We start from the raw sequence: 22984 nt of genomic DNA on the forward strand, positions 1-22984 counted from the left end.
GTATTGGAGTGGCCATCACAAAGCCCTGACCTCAATCCTGTCGCAAATTTGTGGGCAGAACTGAAAAAAGCATGTGTGAGCAAGGAGGCCTACAAACCTGACTCAGTTACACCAGCTCTGTCAGAAGGAAGGGCCAACATTCACCCAACTTATTGTAGGAAGCTTGTGGAAGGCTTCCCAAAACGTTTGACCCAAGTTAAACAATTTAAAAGCAATGCTACCAAATACTAGTTGGGTGTATGTAAACTTCTGACCCACTGGGAATGTGATGAAAGAAATAAAAGCTGGAATAAATAATTCTCTCTACTAATATTCTGACATTGCACTTTCTTAAAATAAAGTGGTGAACCTAACTGACCTAAGACAGGGAATACTTACTTTGATTAAATGTCAGGAATTGTGAAAAACTGAGTTTAAATGTATTTGGCTAAGGTGTATGTTTCAACTGTTCTGCCTGCGGCTATGGAACCCTGACCTGTTCACCGGACGTTCTACCAGTCCCAGACCTGCTGTTTTCAACTTTCTCGAGACCGCAGGAGTGGTAGGTACAGTGGGGCAAAAAAGTATTTAGTCAGCCACCAATTGTGCAAGTTCTCCCACTTAAAAAGATGAGAGAGGCCTTCATCATAGGTACACTTCAACTATGACAGACAAAATGAGAAAAAAAAATCCAGAAAATCACATTGTAGGATTTTTAATGAATATATTTGCAAATTATGGTGGAAAATAAGTATTTGGTCACCTACAAACAAGCAAGTTTGCTAGAGAGCATTTGGATGATCCAGAAGAAGATTGGGAGAATGTCATATGGTCAGATGAAACCAAAATAGAGCTTTTTGGTAAAAACTCAACTCGTCGTGTTTGGAGGACAAAGAATGCTGAGTTGCATCCAAAGAACACCATACCTACTGTGAAGCATGGGGGTGGAAACATCATGCTTTGGGGCTGTTTTTCTGCAAAGGTACCAGGACGACTGATCCGTGTAAAGGAAAGAGTGAATGGGGCCATGTATCGTGAGATTTTGAGTGAAAGCCTCCGTCCACCAGCAAGGGCATTGAAGATGAAACGTGGCTGGGTTTCTGTACAGCACAATGTGACACCAGCTTATGTAAGAAGGGCTTTATAAATAAATGTGATTGACATTTGATATGTAAACTTCTGACGTGCATGTGTGTGCGTGCGTGCGTGCGTGCGTGCGCCTAACAACAGCAGCCTGGTTCGGATTTGTACCGGTCCTTCTGGACAAGTCAGTTAAAATGACATACCTGAGACAATCAGGTCTGACCCAGACCCATGACATTATTTAGAATTCTGGATCCGGACCATCTCAAATCCTGGATAGTCTTGGGTATTCGAGTGTAGATGGATCTGTGAAGACCTCTAGACCTCTTGGAGACCATAAGTGTCTGTTACCTCAGCTCACAGGCTTTGGTTTTGTGTACATGTGTTTATGTAGTGTGCACATGTGGTACAGTATATTCAGAAAGTATTCAGACCCCTTCACTTTGTTACAGCCTTATTCTAAAATGGATTGAATACATTTTTCCCTCATCAATCTACACATATTACCGCGTAATGACAAAGCAAAAACTGTTTTGTAGGCATTTTAGCAAATTTATAAAAAATGTAAATACCTTATTTATGTAAGTATTCAGACCCTTTGCTATGAGACTCAATTTACCTCAGGTGCATCCTGTTTCCATTGATCATCCTTGATGTTTTTACAACTTAATAGGAGTCCACCAGAGCAAAAACCAAGCCATTGAGGTCAAAGGAATTGTCCATAGAGCTCAGGGACAGGATTGTGTCGATGCACATATCTGGGGATGGGTACCAAAAACATTCTGCAGCATTGAAGGTCCCCAAGAACACAGTGGCCTCCATCATTCATAAATTCAAGAAGTTTGGAACCACCAAGACTCTTCCTAGAGCTGGCCACCAGGCCAATCTGCGCAATCATGGGAGAAGGCCCTTGGTCAGGGAAGTGACCAAGAACCCGATGGTCTCTCTGACAGAGCTCCAGAGTTCCTCTGTGGAGATGGGAGATCCTTCCAGAAGGACACCCATCTCTGTAGCACTCCACCAATCAGGCCTTTATGGTAGAGTGGCCAGAAAGAAGACACTCTTCAGTAAAAGGCATGACAGCCCGCTTGGAGTTTGCCAAAACGGCATTTAACGTGTGATGAAACCAAAATGGAACTCCTTGGCCTGAATGCCAAGCGTCACATCTGGAGGAAACGAGGCACCTGGCCAATAGGATCCCTACGGTGAAGCATGGTGGTCGCAGCAGATGTTTTTCAGTGGCAGGGACTGGGTGACTAGTTAGGATCGAGGCAAAGATGAACGGAGCAAAGTACAGAGAGATCCTTGATGAAAACCTGCTCCAGAGCGCTCAAGACCTCAGACTGGGGAGAAGGTTCACCTTCCTACAGGACAATGACCCTAAGCACACAGCCAAGACAACGCAGGAGTGGCTTCAGGACAAGCCTCTGAATGTCCTTGAGTGGCCCAGCAAGAGCCCAGACTTGAACCCAATCGAACATCTCTGTAGAGACTTGAAAATAGCTGTGCAGCGACGCTCCCCATCCAACCTGGCATAGTTTGAGAAGATCTCCCCAAATACAGGTATGCCAAGCTTGAAGCGTCATAACTAGACTCGAGGCTTCAACTACTCTTTTCTCTGTATATATCAATGATGTCGCTCTTGCTGCTGGTGATTCTCTGATCCACCTCTACGCAAACACCATTCTGTATAAATCGGGCCCTTCTTTGGACACTGTGCTAACAAAACACCAAACAAGCTTCAATGCCATACAACACTCCCTTCTGAGACCTCCAACTGCTTTTAAATGCAAGTAAAACGAAGTGCATGCTCTTCAACCGATTGCTGCCCGCACCCTCCCGCCCGACTAGCATCACTACCCTGGACGGTTCTGAGCTAGAATATGTGGACAACTACAAATACCTAGGAGTCTGGTTAGATTGTACACTCTCCTTCCAGACTCACATTTAGCATCTCCAATCCAAAATGAAATCTAGAATCGGCTTCCTATTTTGCATCAAAGTCTCCTTCACTCATGTTGCCATACCCTCGTAAAACTGACTACCCTACCGATCCTTGACTTCGGCTATGTAATTTACAAAATAGCCTCCAACACTGTACTCAGCAAATTGGATGCAGTCTATCACAGTGCCATCCCTTTTGTCACCAAAGCCCCATATACTACCCACCACTGCGACCTGTATGCTCTCGTTGGCTGGCCCTCACTACATATTCGTTGCCAAACCCACTGGCTCCAGGTCACCTATAAGTCTTTGCTAGGTAAAGCCCCGCCTTGGTCACCATAACAAATCCCACCCATAGCACGCACACCAGCAGGTATATTTCACTGGTCATCCCCAAAGCCAACACTTCCTTTGACCGCCTTTCCTTACAGTTCTCTGCTGCCAATAACTGGAACGAATTGCAAAAATCACATCTCCCTATCTAACTTTAAGCATCAGCTGTCAGAGCAGCTTACCGATCACTGTACCTGTACACAGCCAATCTGTAAAAGCACACCCAACTACCTCATCCCCATATTGTTAATTATTTTGCTCCTTTGCACCCCAGTACCGCTACTTGCACACTCATCTTCTGCACATCTATCACCCCAGTGTTTAATGCTATACTGTAATAATTTTGCCACTATGGCCTACTTACTGCATCACTCCCCTTATCCTACCTCATTTGTAAACACTGTATATAGACTTTCTCTATTGTATTATTGACTATGTGTTTATTCCATGTGTTACTCTGTGTTGTCACACTGCTTTGCTTTATCTTGGCCAGGTCGCAATAGTAAATGACTCAATTACTGACAGTTGTGGCTGCTTTGTGTGATGTATTGTCTCTACCTTCTTGTCCTTTGTGCAGTTGTCTGTGCCCAGTAATGTTTGTACCATGTTTTGTGCTGCTGCTTGTTAGGTTGTCGTCTTAGGTCTCTCTCTATGTAGTATTGTGTTGTCTTGATTTGTGTTTTTAATCCCAGTCCTGCAGGCAGTCATTGTAAATAAGAATTCTCTCTTAACTGACTTGCCAAATTAAATAAAGTCCACCACCCAATGAACATCCAGCCCACTTGACACAACTGTGGGAAGCATTAGCGTCAACATGGGCCATCATCCCTGTGGAACGTTTGACACCTTGTAGAGTCTATGCCCGACAAATCAAAGCTGTTCTGAGAGCAAAAGGGGGTGCAACTCCATATTAGGAAGATGTTCCTAATGTTTTAGACACTGCACCACTTCTGACCAGAGCCGAGCCCCATTACATTTTAATCCAGCGTATACCAAACTCTGTCCTGGGGACCCCAAAGGCTGCACTTCCGTTTTTTTTTGCCATAACACTAGACATGATTCAATTCATGATCTCAAGCGTTGATTTGAATCAGTTGTGTAGTCCTAGGGGAAAAACAAAATGTGCAGCCCTTTGGGTCCCCAGGATCAAGTTTGGGAAAAATGGTTTGTCATTTAGCAGATGCTCTTACCCAGTGACTTACGGGAGCAATTAGGGTTAGGTGCCTTGCTCAAGGGCACATATTTTTCACCTAGTCGGCTTGAGGCCTGGTAAGACATTGTTTACTAGATAGGGTTGCCATTTGGTATGTCATCACCAGTTCCAACAAATCTCTATTAAACTGTAGTTTAGATTAACCCATCACGACTAAACTCAGGGTCGCACTTGAATAGCAAACAGAAGAAAACCGACCAAAACACCAGAACTTGTCCAATGAGACATTGTTTTCGGTTGCAAAATGAATACAACCCTGCATCTCCTAGGATCTGGAGTGAGGGTTCCCCTAGGTACAGATCTAGCATCAGCTTCCTCTCCCCCAATCCAAACCATTAGTGGGGGGAATGCAAAACTAAACCAAGATCAGCGTCTAGGGTAACTTCACCCTACCATGAACACATGGGACAATGTGAATTTAAGACAAAAAACAAGACATGCTGGTCCAAACAATGCCCTGGGTTTTATTTGTGACAATTCAGGAGGATTTTCTCATTCATTTAGAGGGTCTCAAAGGAAAAACCTCATGGATCGATTGATGCCATTGGAATGAGCATTCAGATTGTGGTACAAAAACTAACCAGTAGCCTTGCTAAGTACCGTATTCTTCACAGAAGAGAGCTTGTATTTCCAAGAGGAAGGCACCCGATACGTGTTGTTTACCTCGGCCTGGCAGCCTTCAGGAGAATTATTCTAAAAGCAAAGACATTTTTATACATTTTTCCTTATGTATAAACTGGAATGATACATGTAGTCAAACAGTTACTGCATTAGTCTCCCTTATATTTCATCAACAAGTAACAAAATAATGAAGTTTCATTAAGGAGCATACAATCATCAAAAACAGGGGGGTTACAAAAATATAAAAACATTCAAAGTAATTGGGGAAGGCATCTTAAACACAGGTAATCCGACAACAAACCAGAGCTAAATCATAAAAGCAGCATTAACCCAAACAAACTAGTGCTTAGATAAGTCAGACAGCAGTGACTTCTGAGAAGAAACTTCATCCTCATTTTGTTACTTGTCTCAAAAACAATTAAAAATGGAAGTTCTTAAGCAACCGATTACCCACCGACTGACAAACTGATGCCTTAAATCCACAGCCACCAACTCTGTATGAATGCATGTCACCATTTGTTTCCATGATACAATGAACCAACAACCAGGAATCTGTGAGAGGACCGCCTGGTTATGTTCACAATACACAAAATACAGAGAAGTTCATAGCTACCTAAACACATCGACTACAGCACGGGAAGCAATGAGGGAAGAGTTTACAAAAAAATAACAATTAAAACAAAAACAAAACAGATTTTTTCCCCCCTAAACACTGCACAATAAATAGATAACAGCAGGTTCCACACCATGCACTGACGTGACGACACTGTTGTATAACTCCTCACACCACTTGCAGTTTGTCTTTTGAAAATGTTTAATCCCAAGTGCAAAACATCACAAATGAACAATTTCTGTATTCAAGTAATGTTATATACAAGGGTGGTAGGGTATTACAAATATGCACTACTGTACATACAATTGCCATATTCATAATTTACAGACGTTGATATTTCTTAACAGTAAAAAAAAAAAAAAAGAAAAAGACAAGCATTGCAATTAAGTCCCAACAGTTGCCATGGAGACAGTGTTGCATGCTGTGTGTGCGCATACCACTGCCCCTTCCTTGCATTCACAACTCTACGATGCATAGCACCTAAATGAGTTCCCGGCTGAGCCCTTAGTCCTGCCTGTGTTCGGAGGCTACGTGACCTCCATGGCCACTGTGTTGTCCGATATGCTGTTTAGTGCTGGCTTGTCTTGATCCTGATTTTCCCTGGATGCAGGTGGAGAAAATATGAACAAATCAAAGACTGCTCAACAGTATCTACATTCATTATTGACTCAAATGGACCGGTAGGTAATATTCTTGAAGCAGCAGTTTAAGCCACGGTGATCTGAACACTGAGTAATGGTCCATTTCTCTACACTGTGTCCCAAATTGACTCTATTCCCTCTGTAGTTTAGTTTTTTTATTTTATTTTTACAGGGACAGTGCACATTAATCAACGTTTCAGTAAAAGTGCCGGTTTTAGCCAGCCGGCTAATTTTCAACCGCAGTCCCTGGGCAGGTTATTAAAAACAATTACAATATAGACAATAGCACCATAGACATAGCAACATAGGACAAGCAATACATAGCATACAGACAGAGCAACATAGAACAAAAAGCAGCAAGACAAAATTCATAAAAGCAACAAAGTGTTTCCATACCTCACAAGCTACAGACAACATGGAAAGCGGCAACACACAGCTAGGGACCATGTTCACAAATCTGATTGACCTTTAGCCATGTCTTCAAGCATTTTGTGAAAGTGTGATATGTGGTTCAGTTATGTGTGTCTGATGGCAGTGTATTCCAGACATGGGAAGCTCTCACAGAGAATGCAGATTTACTAAAGGTGCTTTTCCTTAGGGGAACTATACAGTCACCTCTCATGGCAGACATTGTATAGTATACTACAGCTCTATCAGAGCCCTGGTCAATAGTGCACTATGAAGGGATTAGGGTGCCATTTGTGACAGGCAAACACATCCATTCCCTCCCCCCCTCTCACCTTGGCACAATGTCCATTGACGGAGTGTTTGTGGAGACCTTGGGCATTTGACAGTTAGCGGACAGCTTTAAGGCAGATGACGACACAGCGACGTGGGCGTGGCTTAGTGTCCGGGGTATGTGGCGCTTGGTGAGGGCCCCCCCAGCAGGACCCCCATGTGAGGACATGCTCAGACGGAGATTGTTGTTGTTCCCCATCAGGACCTGAGTGGCGGTGGACTTGGCAGCATTGGTGTGGGGGGTGCCGTTGTTGAAAGTGCTGGGCAAGAGGAAGGGGGAGGAGGGGGTAGTGGTGGTCAGAGGGCTAGGGGTGGAGGTGGGGGCAGCAGGCGACAGTGATGCTGTGCTAGTGAGGTTCAAGCCCTTGTAGACACCTGTTGGAAGGGAGAACAGAACACAAATCATTAAGTCTGCATGGTTCTCGCTGAAGCTATACAAGCAGTATCCCCTTTGATCAGTTCCAACCTTTTGTTTGCTTCTGTGAAAGCTCTGCGTTTAATTGGAAAAGCACTTGCACGTCTGAGATTACTTGTTGCAGGTGAGTGGGAATTATTTGATGATATGTTGAAAGAAAAAGAAACTTGCACACTAACCTTACCAGATTGACTTTGGCTACATACCGGCCTTATGGCATTGGTCAGTTTACAAAGTCCAAAGTAATACCTACAAAAGCAATGTGCGAGTTTCTATTTTCTTTCAAGCTCTTCTTTTAATACAAACGCTTTGGTGCAGTCAATGTTACCTGAGGGTGAAAGGACTCCGTTGACCCCACACCCCGGCCCTTCCTCATCCTTAGTCTTCAAGGCCAGCAGCTGGTCTGTGGTCACCAGGGCAGTTGCAGCAAACTGGGCACTGGCAGAATCTAACGTCTTGGAGACCAAAACCTGGAGCGGAGGACAACAAGAACTTATTAACACAAAACTGAAGAGACAACCTGAGATGGACAGAGAATGGAGCTATATGTAACATGCATCTCAAGAGTAGGAGTGCAGATCTAGGATCAGGTCCCTCCTAGATCAGTAATCCAATACTGAACAGCCCAGGTCAGAGAGCAGGCTAACCTGTGTGCTGTTGGCAGTGGAGGAGGCGCTGTTGGCTTGTTGCTGCTGTTGGATCTGCTCAAGCTGCTGTTTCTGCATCAAGGCCAGCTGCTCCTGATGCTGCTGGTATTGTTGGGCGGTGAAAGCTGCAGGAAACGGAGAGAGAAAAGAGAACCGGTCACTTCAATATGGGGTGCAACCAATTTTCCGTCCAATCTTTTTGTCACTGTGCAAATTTCAGGTCTGCTGAGCACAAACTTGAATGTTGTGAAAATTCTGTGCAACTTCCAGCGTGCGTTTACTGTGAACACGGAGGTTGAACCCGCTTTAAGTTAGTTTCAGACATTAGTCAAGTAGGCTACTGTGGATGATCATAATGTAGACCTACCACCAAAAAACAAATGGGGAATGCATCCCATAACATGGAAATAGGTGTTCTATCACTCAGCCTATACTAGCAGCCAATGTAGACCTATATTCCATGAGACTTTTGAAATAAAAACCATGCAGGGCTCGACATTAATCGGTTTATCCACTCGTCCTTCAGACAAGGTGACAGAAAATGTGTTGTTTGATGCAAGAAACCACTTTACAAAATAAAATGCATTAGTATTCCCACACCATTATTTCAAAGAAATCAGAAATGATGCTACCCCTGTGCCCTTTGGCTACTTAGCTTATTCAAGCCAGTCTCAAAATACAACACTGCCGGTTGAAGAACAAAAAAAAGCTCTTTACCCAAATCACTTTTCACATAGGTCTAGAAATGTACATGTTCTGTACTCTTGTAAGAAGCAATCACTACCCCATTGCTCACTACAAATGAGCTATAACTGGGCCTTTAACTCCCTAACTAGTAAAGGATATGAACAAATGTGCCCAAGTCACTACATGCGCTTGTTTTGAAAGCGAGAGCTGCATCTGCTCATACTGTAAACAGTCTAGTTCAAAGTGAATGGCACAGATATATTATGGCAATGGTCTATTTGCATATAGGCCAACTGCAACTTTGATTGGTTACGACACCGATCTGTGTAGAGTACTGTGTAGAGTTATGACTGTCAGTGCAATAGAATCCTACTCCAATGTGTTCTGCCTACAACAAAATGTCATGCAAAGTTTTGCACAGTTCCTTTTGGTTTCTGGAATGTTGCATTGAAAGCTTAGAATCAACACAATATTAGCCACTAACATATGGAATTGTTTTAAGATGGTCATACCAAGGATTATTTATATTTAATTTTGAAATTTAAGACTCCTTAATGTATCAAAAAAATTATTGGATGAATCATTGAATTTGGCATTACCGGTGTCAGCCAATAGAAACACATTGAATAACGTTCCCCCCAAATCTAAAGCTTGTTCTGATGTGTCCGTCCTACAAAAAAAAAATAATAATCAGTCAACAATATTTTTATGGACAGTGCATTTAGAAAATATTCAGACCTTTTTCCACTTTTTGTTATGTTACAGTCTTATTATAAAGTGGATAATTAAAAAAAAAAAGTGTACTCAAATCTACACAACCCTCAGGTGCATCCTGTTTCCATTGATCTGAGAGGTTTCTACAATTTGATATGAGTCCACATGTGTTAAATTCAATTGATGGGACATGATTTGGAAAGGCACACACCTGTCTATATAAGGTCCCACAGTTGACAGTGCATGTCAGAGCAAAAACCAAGCCATGAGGTCGAAAGAGTTGTAGAGCTCCAAGACAGGATTGTGTCGAGGCACAGATGTAGGGAAAGGTACCAAAAACATTATGCAGCATGGAAGGTCCCCAAGAAGAGAAAGGCGTCCATCATTCTTAAATGGAAGATGTTTGGAACCACCAAGACTCTTCCTAGAGCTGGCCGCCCTGCCAAACTGAGCAATCAGGGGAGATGGGCCTTGGTAAAGAACCCAATGGCCACTCTGACAGAGCTCCAGAGTTCCTCTGTGGAGATGGAAGAACCTTCCAGAAGGACAACCATGCAACAATCCCTGCAGCACTCCACCAATCAGGCCTTAAATGGTAGTGTGGCCAGACAGAAGCCACTCCTCTGTAAAAGGCACATGACAGCCTCTCAGATCATGAGAAACAAGATTCTATGGTCTGATGAAACCAAGATTGAACTTTTTGGCCTGAATGCCAAGCGTCATGTCTGGAGGAAACCTGGCACCGCTCATCACCTGGCCAATTCTATCCCTATGGTGAAGCATGGTGGTGGCAGCATCATGCTGTGGGGATGTTCTTCAGAGGCAGGGAATGGGAGACTAATCAGGACCGAGGTAAAGCTGAACAGAGCAAAGTACAGAGAGATCCTTGATGAAAACCTGCTCCAGAGTGCTCAGGACCTCAGACTGGGGTGAAGGTTCACCTTCCAACAGGACAACGACCCTAAGCACACAGCCAAGACCATGCAGGAGTGGCTTCGGGACAAGTCTCTGAATGTCTTTGAGTGGCCCAGCCAGAGCCCGGACTTGAACCCAATCTAACATCTCTGGAGAGATCTGAAAATAGCTGTGCAGCGATGCTCCCCATCCAACCTGACAGAGCTTTAGACGATCTGCAGAGAAGAATGGGAGAAACTCCAAATACAGCTGTGCCAAGCTTGTAGCGTCATATCCAAGAAGACTTGAGTCTGTAATCACTGTCAAAGGTACTTCAACAAAGTACTAAGTAAAGGGTCTAAATACTAATGTAAATGTGGGATCAGTTTTTTTGCTTTGTCATTATGGGGTAGTGTGTGTAGATTGAGGTTAAAAATAAAAATACATTTTAGAATAAGGCTGTACCGTAACAAAATATCCCCTTATTTTAGGCACCATTCTATCTCCATACATACACTTCCATTCATTTTTCAAAATGGCACCGGGGCCGTCAGACAAGTCTCGAGGCTGCTACTGGCAGAAAAGGCTGTACAGACTTCAGACGAATCTTGTGGGCATCCAAGAGCAAAAAGGAGAACACCGTCGTATTCATGAGAGACTCATCTTCCAATAGTGGTCATAAATGGTTTAGGCCAAACCGTTTGGACACCACACACCATTTTGTGAAAAGACCCATTTTCGGGATGTCTCATGGTCTGATAAACATCACTCTAGCTCTGCTACCTTTCAGCAGATGCGGAAGGGCGATATTGGCGGATGTGGTGATTGAGACGCAGCGCACGGAACCCGCTAGCGGGCTGAAATTCCACAACATAGTGATCGCTACATAGTCATATTAAACATTCATGAAAATACAAGTGTCTCACATGTATCGAAAGCCTAGAATCTTGCTAATCCAACTTTGTCAGATTTAAAAAAAGGATTTACTGCGAAAGAATACAATTATCTGAGCATAGAGCCCAATAAAAAAAAAACAGCACAGGCGTAACATAATCACAAACTGCATTAAAATAAATCGTTTACCTTTGACGATCTTCGTCTGTTTGCAATTCCAATGCTCATTGTTACACAATGAATGATCTTTTGTTTGATAAAATCCGTTTTTATAGCCTAACACGAAACATTGTGAACCGCTTGTGTCGTGAATTCCGTCTCATTTCATTTTCGACGACACATTCCAGATAAATTACCCACAGAGAACGTGGCTTTTCCAGTCATGTTTGGTTTCACTGCAATTAACTGGTTTGTTTGTAACACAATCAAACCTGATGGGCCATTTCACGGGACATATTGACTGAAAGAAACCGATTTGAAGACAAGTCATGACATCATTGTGCACCAATGATTTACCCGCTGTTTCGTTGATTGACTGTCTTTTAACCCAATGACCACTGATAGTCTTGAAATCTAGCTGGGTAGATAGCCAATGAGCTGAGCTAAACGGCAATAAGCCATGTTTATGTGTTGCAAGACCAACCCATGTAGTAAGCGCCAGTGTAAAGAGAGTCATGCGCTATTGAATTTTCATACTGGAAGGAGCTACACATATTACGCACGCATTGTTTGGTGAACGTGCAGATTCAGCTGTTTATATATCAATCATTATGGCGACTAAGTCAGGGAAAGCTAAATCTAAGTCTTGATATACAGATGTACACACAATTTTAGAATAAATTGATTGGGAAGGTGAGACTGAGATTGTTGTAGAACGATTAATTTAGCGATTGTGCAGGAATATTTTTTGAACGGGAGAGGACAGTTTTGGACTGGTAAATTCTTATCATGCTAATGATAAGCGTCTGCTAAATGGCATATATTAATGCCCTTGTTTGAAATTAATATAAAATATTATTTGTGATTCTTTTGTTACATTTTAGAAGCAATATATAAACATGTAATGCCTATTTGATGCTGTTGAGGAGAGGGCAGGACCACATCAATGGCAAAAGTGAAATGGAGACAGTAGATACAGCTGGTCTTGTAATATAATAAAGTCTCTCTCTCTCTCTGACCTGCGGCTATGGAACCATAAACTGTTCATTTTTACTCGAGGTGCTGTCCTGTTGCACCCTCTACAACCACTGATCTCCACCGGGCACAGCCAGAAGAGGACTGGCAACCCCTCATAGCCTGGTTCCTCTCTAGGTTTCTTCCAAGCCACTGTGCTTCTACACCTGCATTGCTTGCTTTTTGGAGTTTTAGGCTGAGACTATATAAGTAGATTTGAATTGATAAAGGACTGAGGTTCTTCCAAATATTGAAAGTGTGTAAATAGTTACATGCTATTTTGTAAATGTATATATATATTTTTATCAATAATAGTATTTTTCCCTCCTTTTTTTTGGGGGCGAGGACGACGACACATCGGTGACTTGATGATAAATGTCATGTAGCATTTTGGAAGTTATCATTCTGAAACTTTGCACAAGTACTGTTGCCCTCTTATGTTTTTCACTGAAATTGTCCCCATCATCCTATCTGAATGTTTGTTTTATCTTGTTCATTTTAAAGATGATACAAAAATAAAATTGAAAAAAAAACAACATGTTTTTTAAAATGGTTTTATCTAAACCAGATCTAGTGTGTTATATTCTCCTACATTCAATTCACATTGGGGTATGTCTTCAGGCGGAAATTGCACAAAGTAGGGGGGGAGCTGTAAGAGGTTAATCAGCTTCTTGATATGACACACCTGTCAGGTGGTTGGATAATCTTGGCAAAGGAGAAATGCTCACGAACAGGGATGAACAAATTTGTCTACACTATTTTAACGAAATAAGCTTTTTGTGCATATAGAACATTTGTGATCAACACTAAATGCTGTGTTCATATTTTTGTGCAGTATACATGAATGTAGGGGTAAAAGTGACAAGGCCATCAGGATGGATAATAAACAGATTAGCAGCAGCCTATGTGAAGTATGAAAGTGTGTCTGTGTGAGGCATCAATATACACGTGCAAATAGCCCGTTTAGCCATTTGATCAGCTGTTTAGCAGTCTTGTGGCTTGGGGGGTGTAGAGGCTGATCAGGAGCATTTTGATCCCGAAATTGGCGCTCCGGTCTAAGGCACTGCATCTCAGTGCAAGAGGCGTCACTACAGTCCAGGCTGCATCACATCCGGCAGTGATTATGAGTCCCATAGGGTGGCGCACAATTCTCAGAAACAGACTCAATGAGGGTGGTATGAGGGCCCGACGTCCACAGGTGGGGGTTGTGCTTACAGCCCAACACCGTGCAGGACGTTTGGCATTTGCCAGAGAAAACCAAGATTGGCAAATTCACCACTGGCGCCCTGTGCTCTTCACAGATGAAAGCAGGTTCACACTGAGCACATGTGACAGAGTCCGGAGACGCCGTGGAGAACGTTCTGCTGCCGGCAACATCCTCCAGCATGACCGGTTTGGCGGTGGGTCAGACATGGTGTGGAGTGGCATTTCTTTGGGGGGCCGCAAAGCCCTCCATGTGCTCGCCAGAGGTAGCCAGACTGCCATTAGGTACCGAGATGAGATCCTCAGACCCCTTGTGAGACCATATGCTGGTGCGGTTGGCCCTGGGTTCCTCCTAATGCAAGACAATGCTACACCTCATGTGGCTGGAATGTGTCAGCAGTTCCTGCAAGAGGAAGGCATTGATGCCATGGACTGGCTCGCCCGTTCCCCAGACCTGAATCCAATTGAGCACATCTGGGACATCATGTCTCGCTCCATCCACCAATGCCACGTTGCACTACAGACTGTCCAGGAGTTGGCGGATGCTTTAGTCCAGGTCTGGAAGGAGATCCCTCAGGAGACCATCCGCCACCTCATCAGGAGCATGCCCAGGCGTTGTAGGGAGGTCATACAGGCACGTGGAGGCCACACACACTACTGAGCCTCATTTTGACTTGTTTTAAGGACATTACATCAAAGTTGGATCAGCCTGTAGTGTGGTTTTCCACTTTAATTTTGAGTGGGACTCCAAATCCAGACCGCCATGGGTTGATACATTTGATTTCCATTGATAATTTGTGTGTGATTTTGTTGTCAGCACATTCAACTATGTAAAGAAAAAAAGTATTTAATAAAAATATTTCATTCATTCAGATCTAGGATGTGTTATTTTAGTGTTCCCTTTATTTTTTTGAACAGTGTATATATAGACGTGGACTGTGTGTTTGTCTATGGAATGGTGTGTGTGTGTATATAGACGTGGACTGTGTGCTTGTCTATGGAACGGCGTGTGTGCGCAGATAAACCTATAACCTCAGGCCCTACTCACCAGCTGTGGGGGCCGTGTGGCCAGCTCCTCTCAGGGGGCCAGTGGTGCCAGCCAGGGTAGCGGTGATACGACTCTGGCCCCTGCCCAGCCTCCTGAACAAAGGATCTGTGATTGTGTTGTCCTCGTCGTGTAGTGATAGTGTCCGGGGCCTAAAGTGCCTCCATCGGCTCAACTTAATGTTCAACAGTATCCGACTGAGGTCCGCAGAAGAGGAAGAATAAGAAGAGGTTCTGTCCGAGGTATTTGTTTGTGAGGTACTAGCAAACTTGTCTGTGACTGGAGAGTGGGCAGGCAGGTCAAGCATTTCAGAGTCCAGCCCATGAAATACATTGTCAAAGTCTGTGTGCGCCCTGTCCAGCAAAACCCTGAGGGAGAGAGAACAGGGTTAAGTCCTTCAGTTAGCAAGGCATTCATTCATGCCATTGGTCACAGAAAACTATTACATTGATCTCACATTAACAGATCTTAATATGAATTGGAGAGTGGTTATATTTGTCCTGGCCCATCACTCAGCTGTTTACCCAAACAGTGGCGGGGGCAACCCTCCGTTTGAATCCTAGATTGCCCCTTTCACCCTACAGTAACCTACCTGCCCCCCCGTCCCAGGCGGCGTCGTGCCATGCCAAGGCAGCGTGGTGGCACGGTGAGAGTGGTGAGGCAGTAGCGGTAACGAGTGTCTCCCAGACCTCCCTCTGACGGACTGACCCACGGCCAGCTGCCGCAGTGGTCCAACCGAGACTAGCGAGACAGACACAGGAGGAGCCATTAGACATAGGACAAGTTTTAGAAGTTTTAGTTTGGTCTCTAGCTCAGTAGAGCATGGTGCTTATAATGCCAAGATAGTGGGCTCAATTCCTGGGACCAGCCACACGTAAAAACATGATGCACTCATGACTAACAAGTCTTGGATAAAAGCGTTTTCTAAATGGCATATATTAATTTATAATGCAAGTTACAATACATGGCCAGACAGAATGCCACAGGGACAATATGATTACATGTGTGTTCAATTTCCTGCATTTTGTTTTGAATTAAATACAAAAGTATGTGGACACCCCTACAAATCAGTGACCTCGGCTACTTCAGCCACACCCGTTGTTTGACAGTTGAATAAAATCGAGCAGACAGCCATGTAACCTCCATAGGCCATTCTACTGGCAATATTTGTCTAACTGAAGAGCTCAGTGACTTAACATTGCGTCGTCATAGGATGCCACCTTTCCAACAAGTCAGTTGATCAAATGTCTACCCTGCTAGAGCTGTCCCGGTCAACAGTAAGTGCTGTTATTGTGAAGTGGAAACGTCTAGGAGCAACAACAGCTCAGCCGCAAAGTGGTAGGCCACATAAGGGATAATGGTCTGGGGCTGTTTATGGTTCGGGCTAGGCCACTTAGTTCCAGTGAAGGGAAATCTTAACGCTTCAGCATACAATGACATTCTAGATGATTCTGTGCTTCCAACTTGGGGAAGGCCGTTTCCTGTTTCAGAATGAAAGTGCCCCTGTGCACAAAGTGAGGTCCATACAGAAATGGTTTGTCGAGATAAGTTATGGAAGAACTTGACTGGACAGCACAGAGCCCTGACCTCAAACACCTTTGTGATGAATTGGAATGCTGACTGCGAGCCAGGCCTATTGCCCAACATCAGTGTCCGACCTCACTAATGCTCTTATGACTGAATGGAAACAAGTCCCTGCAATGTTCCAACTAGTGATGCGCTGATACGGCATTTTTGGCTTATAGCGATATCTTTCTTGCCCCAAAAAATTATACTGATAACAGATATTTAAAATGTTTGTGACCTTTTGAGCATTCCAGTACAGTTAAATAGTTACACAGCGGTCTAAGGAACTGCATCTCAGTGTAAAAGGCTTGAAAGACACTGGTTCGAATCCAGGCTGTGATTGGGAGTCCCATACGGCGGCAAACCATTGGCCCAGTATCGTTCGGGCCGTCATTGTAAATAAGAACTTGTTCTTAACAGACTTACCTAGTTAATTTTTAAAAAGTTAACCCAAAAAGTTATTTTGTTGGCATTTACGCATGCCCCCATTACCAGTAAAACATAACCAAAACGTATTACCTTCACTTACTTGCTGTGCTGTTTCGTTCATTTGTTCAGTCGTTTCATTCTCAACCAGGATTTCTATGGAATGCCGTTTGGGTCTTTGCGTGTTAAAAAGAACACAGTAGCACTGCCAACGCATCATTTGTTCGACCGCAACTCCTGGGGGTAGCTAGCTTTAGCTTGGTACCTAGCTAGCACCAATACAACCAACCTAAAAACAATGACCAGTAGAAACTGCAGTCATTTTCATTATTCTTAACAATGATTTAGGAGTCTTAAACGGTTAATTTGATTGCTTTTCTGATTTTTGTGACCATGCTTCCTGCTGCTAGCTGGACATAATGCTATGCTAGGCTATCGATAAACTTACACAAACGCTTGTCTTGCTTTGGCTGTAAAGCATCATTTCAAAATCTGAGACGACAGGATGATTAACAAATGGCTAAGCTGTTTTTTCACTATATTTCACTTGTGATTTCATGAATATGAATATTGTCGAGTAATATTTTTTGACCGTTGCGCTATGCTAATTAGTGTAGTTGATGACAATTCTCCCGGATCCGGGATGGGTAGTTCCAAGAATTATTAAACTAGAAATCAGAACGATGTTGGCATTTTTAGCTAATGTTGCCCAATTCCGATTTGTTCACCAATATATCGTGCATCCCTAGTTCCAACATCTAGTGAAAAGCCTTCTCAGAAGAGTGGATGCTGTTACAGCAGTAAAGGGGTGGACCAACTCTACATTAATGCCCATCATTTTGGAATGAGATGTTCAACAAGCTTTTGGTCATATAGTATATAATGTACAGATATTGGGTACAAAATTTAATTTATTGTACATTTACACAAGTTATCAGATGAGTCATTTATACTCACAGCATAATATTGACAGCCTGCTTTCCTTCGGAATGAAAAGGAACCGTCGGGGTCATTCTCCTCCTCAGCTTCTGAAGAGCCGGAGTGCATCTAGAGAGGGAGAGCAGTCAAAGGTCACCAAAAGTACATTATGACCAAATAAAGTTTCCCTCACAGATGTCCAAGGCCCAATCCCAAATTCACCCGAAGCACTTGGAGATTTGACAGATGACAATAATATGGCCATAAACCATCTTGCCCTCTGATAGTCTAGGTGGAAGTCTCAACATATTGCTTATACTAATCAAATCCTCTCAGATCTACAAGTGCATAGGACGTTGGGTTGCGTCCCAAATGGACCCTTAGACCCATGTCTAACCGCTCTGCCTACCTGGGAGTGCAGCTCATCATCTGAACTGGGGAAGTCATACTGGTGGACGTCCTTAGCATTGAACACAGAGGGGCCAGAGTAGTGAGGGGCAGCAGCTGACAGGGGTAAGACTTTAGGCTTCCTCTCATACTTCCTCTTCTGCCTGACGACCTCAGTCTTCTCCGGCTAGAAGGGAAAGACAGACATTTCAAGTTGTCACTCACTTACTAGCAATTTCTTGGGAGGGAAAGCAGGAAAAACCCCTTGAGTAATTGGCCCGTACTCACAAAGTATCTGAGTAGAGATGCTGATCTAGGATCAGGTCACTGTCTCCATTGTGATCCAAAAGGCAAAACTGATCCTAGATCAGCAGCACTCCTACTAGGAGACACTATGTGAATACGGGCCAATGAGAGATCAACCTCTTTTCTCTCCAACTCACACACCCACCTTGGACTTGTACTCCTTGAGGTCCATGTGGTCCTGATGTCTGTACTGGTTGCTGTTGGTCAGCGGCGCCAGGGGAATAATATGGGCAGGCTTGGCCAGAGCTCGCTGGGCCAGCACTTCAGCCATGATCTCACCACCGAAGTCCGACATAACATTCCTGGAAGGGCAAAGGTCAAAGTCATAATCAACAATTTTAATAAAATAACTGGATTTCAATCAAATCACCAGACAATCAAAACTATTTTGTAACAGAAGTACAACTCTATTAAACAGATCCTAACTATTCCACTACAGTAGTACCATAGAGATCCTATAGGCCTAATCAATGTTGGCAAGATGGCTAGCAAACATACACTGCTCAAAAAAAATAAAGGGAATACTTAAACATAATGTAACTCCAAGTCAATCACACTTCTGTGAAATCAAACTGTCCACTTAGGAAGCAACACTGATTGACAATACATTTCACATGCTGTTGTGCAAATGGAATAGACAACAGGTGGAAATTATAGGCAATTAGCAAGACACCCCCAATAAAGGAGTGGTTCTGCAGGTGGTGACCACAGGCGCCTTCTCAGTTCCTATGCTTGCTGGCTGATGTTTTGGTCACTTTGCTGGCGGTGCTTTCACTCTAGTGGTAGCATGAGACAGAGTCTACAACCCACACAAGTGGCTCAGGTAGTGCAGCTCATCCAGGATGGCACATCAATGCGAGCTGTAGCAAGAAGGTTTGCTGTGTCTTGTCAGCGTAGTGTCCAGAGCATGGAGGCGCTACCAGGAGACAGGCCAGAACATCAGGAGACGTGAAGGAGGCCGTAGGAGGGCAACAACCCAGCAGCAGGACCGCTATCTCCACCTTTGTGCAAGGAGGAGCAGGAGGAGCACGGCCAGAACCCTGCAAAATGACCTCCAGCAGGCCACAAATGTGCATGCGTCTGCTCAAACGGTCAGAAACAGACTTCATGAGCGTGGTATGAGGGCCCGACGTCCACAGGTGGGGGTTGTGCTTACAGCCCAACACCGTGCAGGACGTTTGGCATTTGCCAGAGAACACCAAGATTGGCAAATTCGCCACTGGCGCCCTGTGCTCTTCACAGATGAAAGCAGGTTCACACTGAGCACATGTGACAGACTTGACAGTCTGGAGACGCCGTGGAGAACGTTCAACTGCCTGCAACACCCTCCAGCATGACCGGTTTGGCAGTGGGTCAGTCTTGGTGTGGGGTGGCATTTCTTTGGGGGCCCGCACAGCCCTCCATGTGCACGCCAGAGGTAGCCTGACTGCCATTAGGTACCGAGATGAGATCCTCAGACCCCTTGTGAGACCATATGCTGGTGCGGTTGGACCTGGGTTCCTCCTAATGCAAGACAATGCTACACCTCATGTGGCTGGAGTGTGTCAGCAGTTCCTGCAAGAGGAAGGCATTGATGCTATGGACTGGCCCGCCCGTTCCCCAGACCTGAATCCAATTGAGCACATCTGGGACATCATGTCTCGCTCCATCCACCAATGCCACGTTGCACCACAGACTGTCCAGGAGTTGGCGGATGCTTTAGTCCAGGTCTGGGAGGAGATCCCTCAGGAGACCATCCGCCACCTCATCAGGAGCATGCCCAGGCGTTGTAGGGAGGTCGTACAGGCACGTGGAGGCCACACACACTACTGAGCCTCATTTTGACTTGTTTTAAGGACATTATATCAAAGTTGGATCAGCCTGTAGTGTGGTTTTCCACTTAAATTTTGAGTGGGACTCCAAATCTAGACCCCCATGGGTTGATAAATTTGATTTCCATTGATAATTTGTGTGATTTTGTTTTTCAGCACATTCAACTATGTAAAGAAAAAAGTATTTAATAAAAATATTTCATTCATCTAGGATGTGTTATTTTAGTGTTCCCTTCATTTTTTTGAGCAGTGTATATACCCAAGCAGATATCTACATAGGCACTGTTGTATACATTATTTTACCATATTTGATCAGTTTCCAGAATGAAAGTTGTCCTGACTAAGATGACTGTCATCCGAGCAATGACTTAAAAAAAAAAAACTTGAGTACATCTATGAGTAGTACCCACCTCTTCTCTACGATCTCCAGGGTGAGGTGCAGCAGCTCTCTCTTGCTCTTCTCCCTCCTCTTGATCATCTCCAGGATGGTGACGGCTCGGCTCAGGTCCCGCCGCAGTTTCAGCATCTTCTCATACCCAGCCTCCTCGTTCTTACGGTTCTGAGGGGGGCAATTTCACCATTAATTAACTCAGCTGCTGTCAATAACCTAGGGTAAGCCTATAAATCAGTTGAAATGAAAATGCGTAGGGGTACACACACACACACACACACACACACACACACACACACACTTGGGGCCAGTTTCCTGGACACAAAGCCTAGTCCTAAACTAAAAACCATGCTCAGCAGGAATTTCTAATGACCAGGACTAGGCTTTATCAGTGTACGGGAATCGTGTCAACTACCCCTTATAATATTATCAGAGACCTGGCCTTGCGGTGCCAGGACAACAACCTCTCCCTCAATGTGATCAAGACAAAGGAGATGATTGTGGACTTCAGAAAGAGGACCGAGCAGGCCCCCATTCTCGTCGATGGGGCTGTCGTGGAGCAGGTTGATAGCTTCAAGATCCTTGGTGTCCACATCACCAACAAACATGGTCCAAGCACAAAAAGACATTCGTGAAGAGGGCACGACAAAACCTATTCCCCCCCAGGAAACTAAAAAGATTTGGCATGGGTCATCAGATCCTCAAAAAGGTCCTACAGCTGCACCAGAGAGCATCCTGCCTGGTAAGGAAACTGCTCGACCTCTGACCGCAAGGCACTACAGAGTAGAGGTCGACCGATTATGATTTTTCAACGCCGATACCAATTATTGGAGGACCAAAAAAGCCGATACCGATTAATCAGCCAATTGTTTGTTATTTTTTTATTTGTAATAATGACAATTACAACAATACTGAATGAACTTATTTTAACTTAATATAATGCATCAATAAAATCAATTTAGCCTCAAGTAAATAATGAAACATGTTCAATTTGGTTTAAATAATGCAAAAACAAAGTGTTGGAGAAGAAAGTAAAAGTGCAATATGTGCTATGTAAGAAAGCTAACGTTTCAGTTCCTTGCTCAGAACATATGAAAGTTGGTGTTTCCTTTTAACGTGAGACTTCAATATTCCCAGGTAAGAAGTTTTAGGTTGTAGTTATAGGAATTATAGGACTATTCCCCTCTATACCATTTGTATTTCAATAAGCATTGACTATTGGATGTTCTTAAAGGCACTTTAGTGTTGCCAGTGTAACAGTATAGCTTCCGTCCCTCTCCTCGCTCCTCCCTGGGCTCGAACAAGCAACACAACGACAACAGCCACCATCGAAGCAGCGTTACCCATGCAGAGCAAGGGGAACAACTACTAGAAGTCTCAGAGCGAGTGACGTTTGAAACGCTATTAGCGCACGCTAACTAGCTAGCAATTTCACTTCGGTTACACCAGCCTCATCTCGGGAGTTGATAGGCTTGAAGTCATAAACAGCGCAATGCTTGACGCACACGAAGAGCTGCTGGCAAAACGCACGAAAGCGCTGTTTGAATGAATGTTTACGCGCCTGCTTCTGCCTACCACCGCTCAGTCAGATACTTGTATGCTCAGTCAGATTATATGCAACGCAGGACACGCTAGATAATATCTAGTAACATCAACCATGTGTAGTTAACTAGTGATTATGATTGACTGTTTTTCATAAGTTTAATGCTAGCTAGCAAATTACCTTGGCTTATTGCATTCGCGTAACAGGCAGTCTCCTTGTGGAGTGCAACGAGAGAGAAGCAGGTCGTTATTGCGTTGGACTAGTTAACTGTAAGGTTGCTATATATATATATATTTTTTTAAATCGGCGCATTTAAATACAGATTTCCGATTGTTATGAGAACTTGAAATCGGCCATTCCAAATAATCGGTCGACCTCTACTACAGAGGGTAGTGCGAACGGCCCAGCTGCTATCCAAGACCTCTATACCAGGCGGTGTCAGAGGAAGGCCATAAAAATCGTCAGACTCCAGCCACCTTAGACTGTTCTCTCTGCTACGCTACCGCACGGCAAGTCTATGTCCAAGAGGCTTCTAAACAGCTTCTTTACCCCCAAGCCATAAGACTCCTTCCTGAACATTTAATCAAATGGCTACCCAGACTATTTGCATTGCTGCCCCCCCTTTACAGTGCTGCTACTCTGTTATTATCTATGCATAGTCACTAATAACTATGCATGTACATATTACCTCGACTAACCACTGCCACCGCACATTGACTCTATTTTACTGCTGCTCTTAAAAAAATATATATAGATATCAAATCATTTAACTGCATTGTTGGTTAGGGCTTGTAAGTAA

The 22984-nt window shown here is 43.9% G+C and overlaps 1 protein-coding gene across 2 annotated transcripts in view; it reads right to left on the reverse strand.

The window, feature by feature from the left end:
• Nucleotides 1-5404: 5404 nt before the first annotated feature.
• LOC118370783 (enhancer of polycomb homolog 1-like) overlaps nucleotides 5405-22984 on the reverse strand; it is a 48863-nt gene continuing 31283 nt past the window's right edge. For both annotated transcript variants that reach the window (XM_035755926.2, XM_035755925.2), the window contains 10 exons: nucleotides 20662-20810; nucleotides 18586-18742; nucleotides 18157-18321; nucleotides 17787-17876; nucleotides 15430-15578; nucleotides 14841-15205; nucleotides 8228-8352; nucleotides 7909-8050; nucleotides 7168-7540; nucleotides 5405-6386 (listed from right to left, as the gene is read on the reverse strand). In XM_035755926.2, coding sequence (XP_035611819.1) covers nucleotides 6314-6386; nucleotides 7168-7540; nucleotides 7909-8050; nucleotides 8228-8352; nucleotides 14841-15205; nucleotides 15430-15578; nucleotides 17787-17876; nucleotides 18157-18321; nucleotides 18586-18742; nucleotides 20662-20810 — 1788 coding nt within the window. In that variant the 3' untranslated portion in view covers nucleotides 5405-6313. The remainder of the gene's footprint in view (nucleotides 6387-7167; nucleotides 7541-7908; nucleotides 8051-8227; nucleotides 8353-14840; nucleotides 15206-15429; nucleotides 15579-17786; nucleotides 17877-18156; nucleotides 18322-18585; nucleotides 18743-20661; nucleotides 20811-22984) is intronic.

Source organism: Oncorhynchus keta, chromosome 15, assembly GCF_023373465.1.
Source record: "Oncorhynchus keta strain PuntledgeMale-10-30-2019 chromosome 15, Oket_V2, whole genome shotgun sequence".
Lineage (NCBI taxonomy): Eukaryota > Metazoa > Chordata > Actinopteri > Salmoniformes > Salmonidae > Oncorhynchus > Oncorhynchus keta.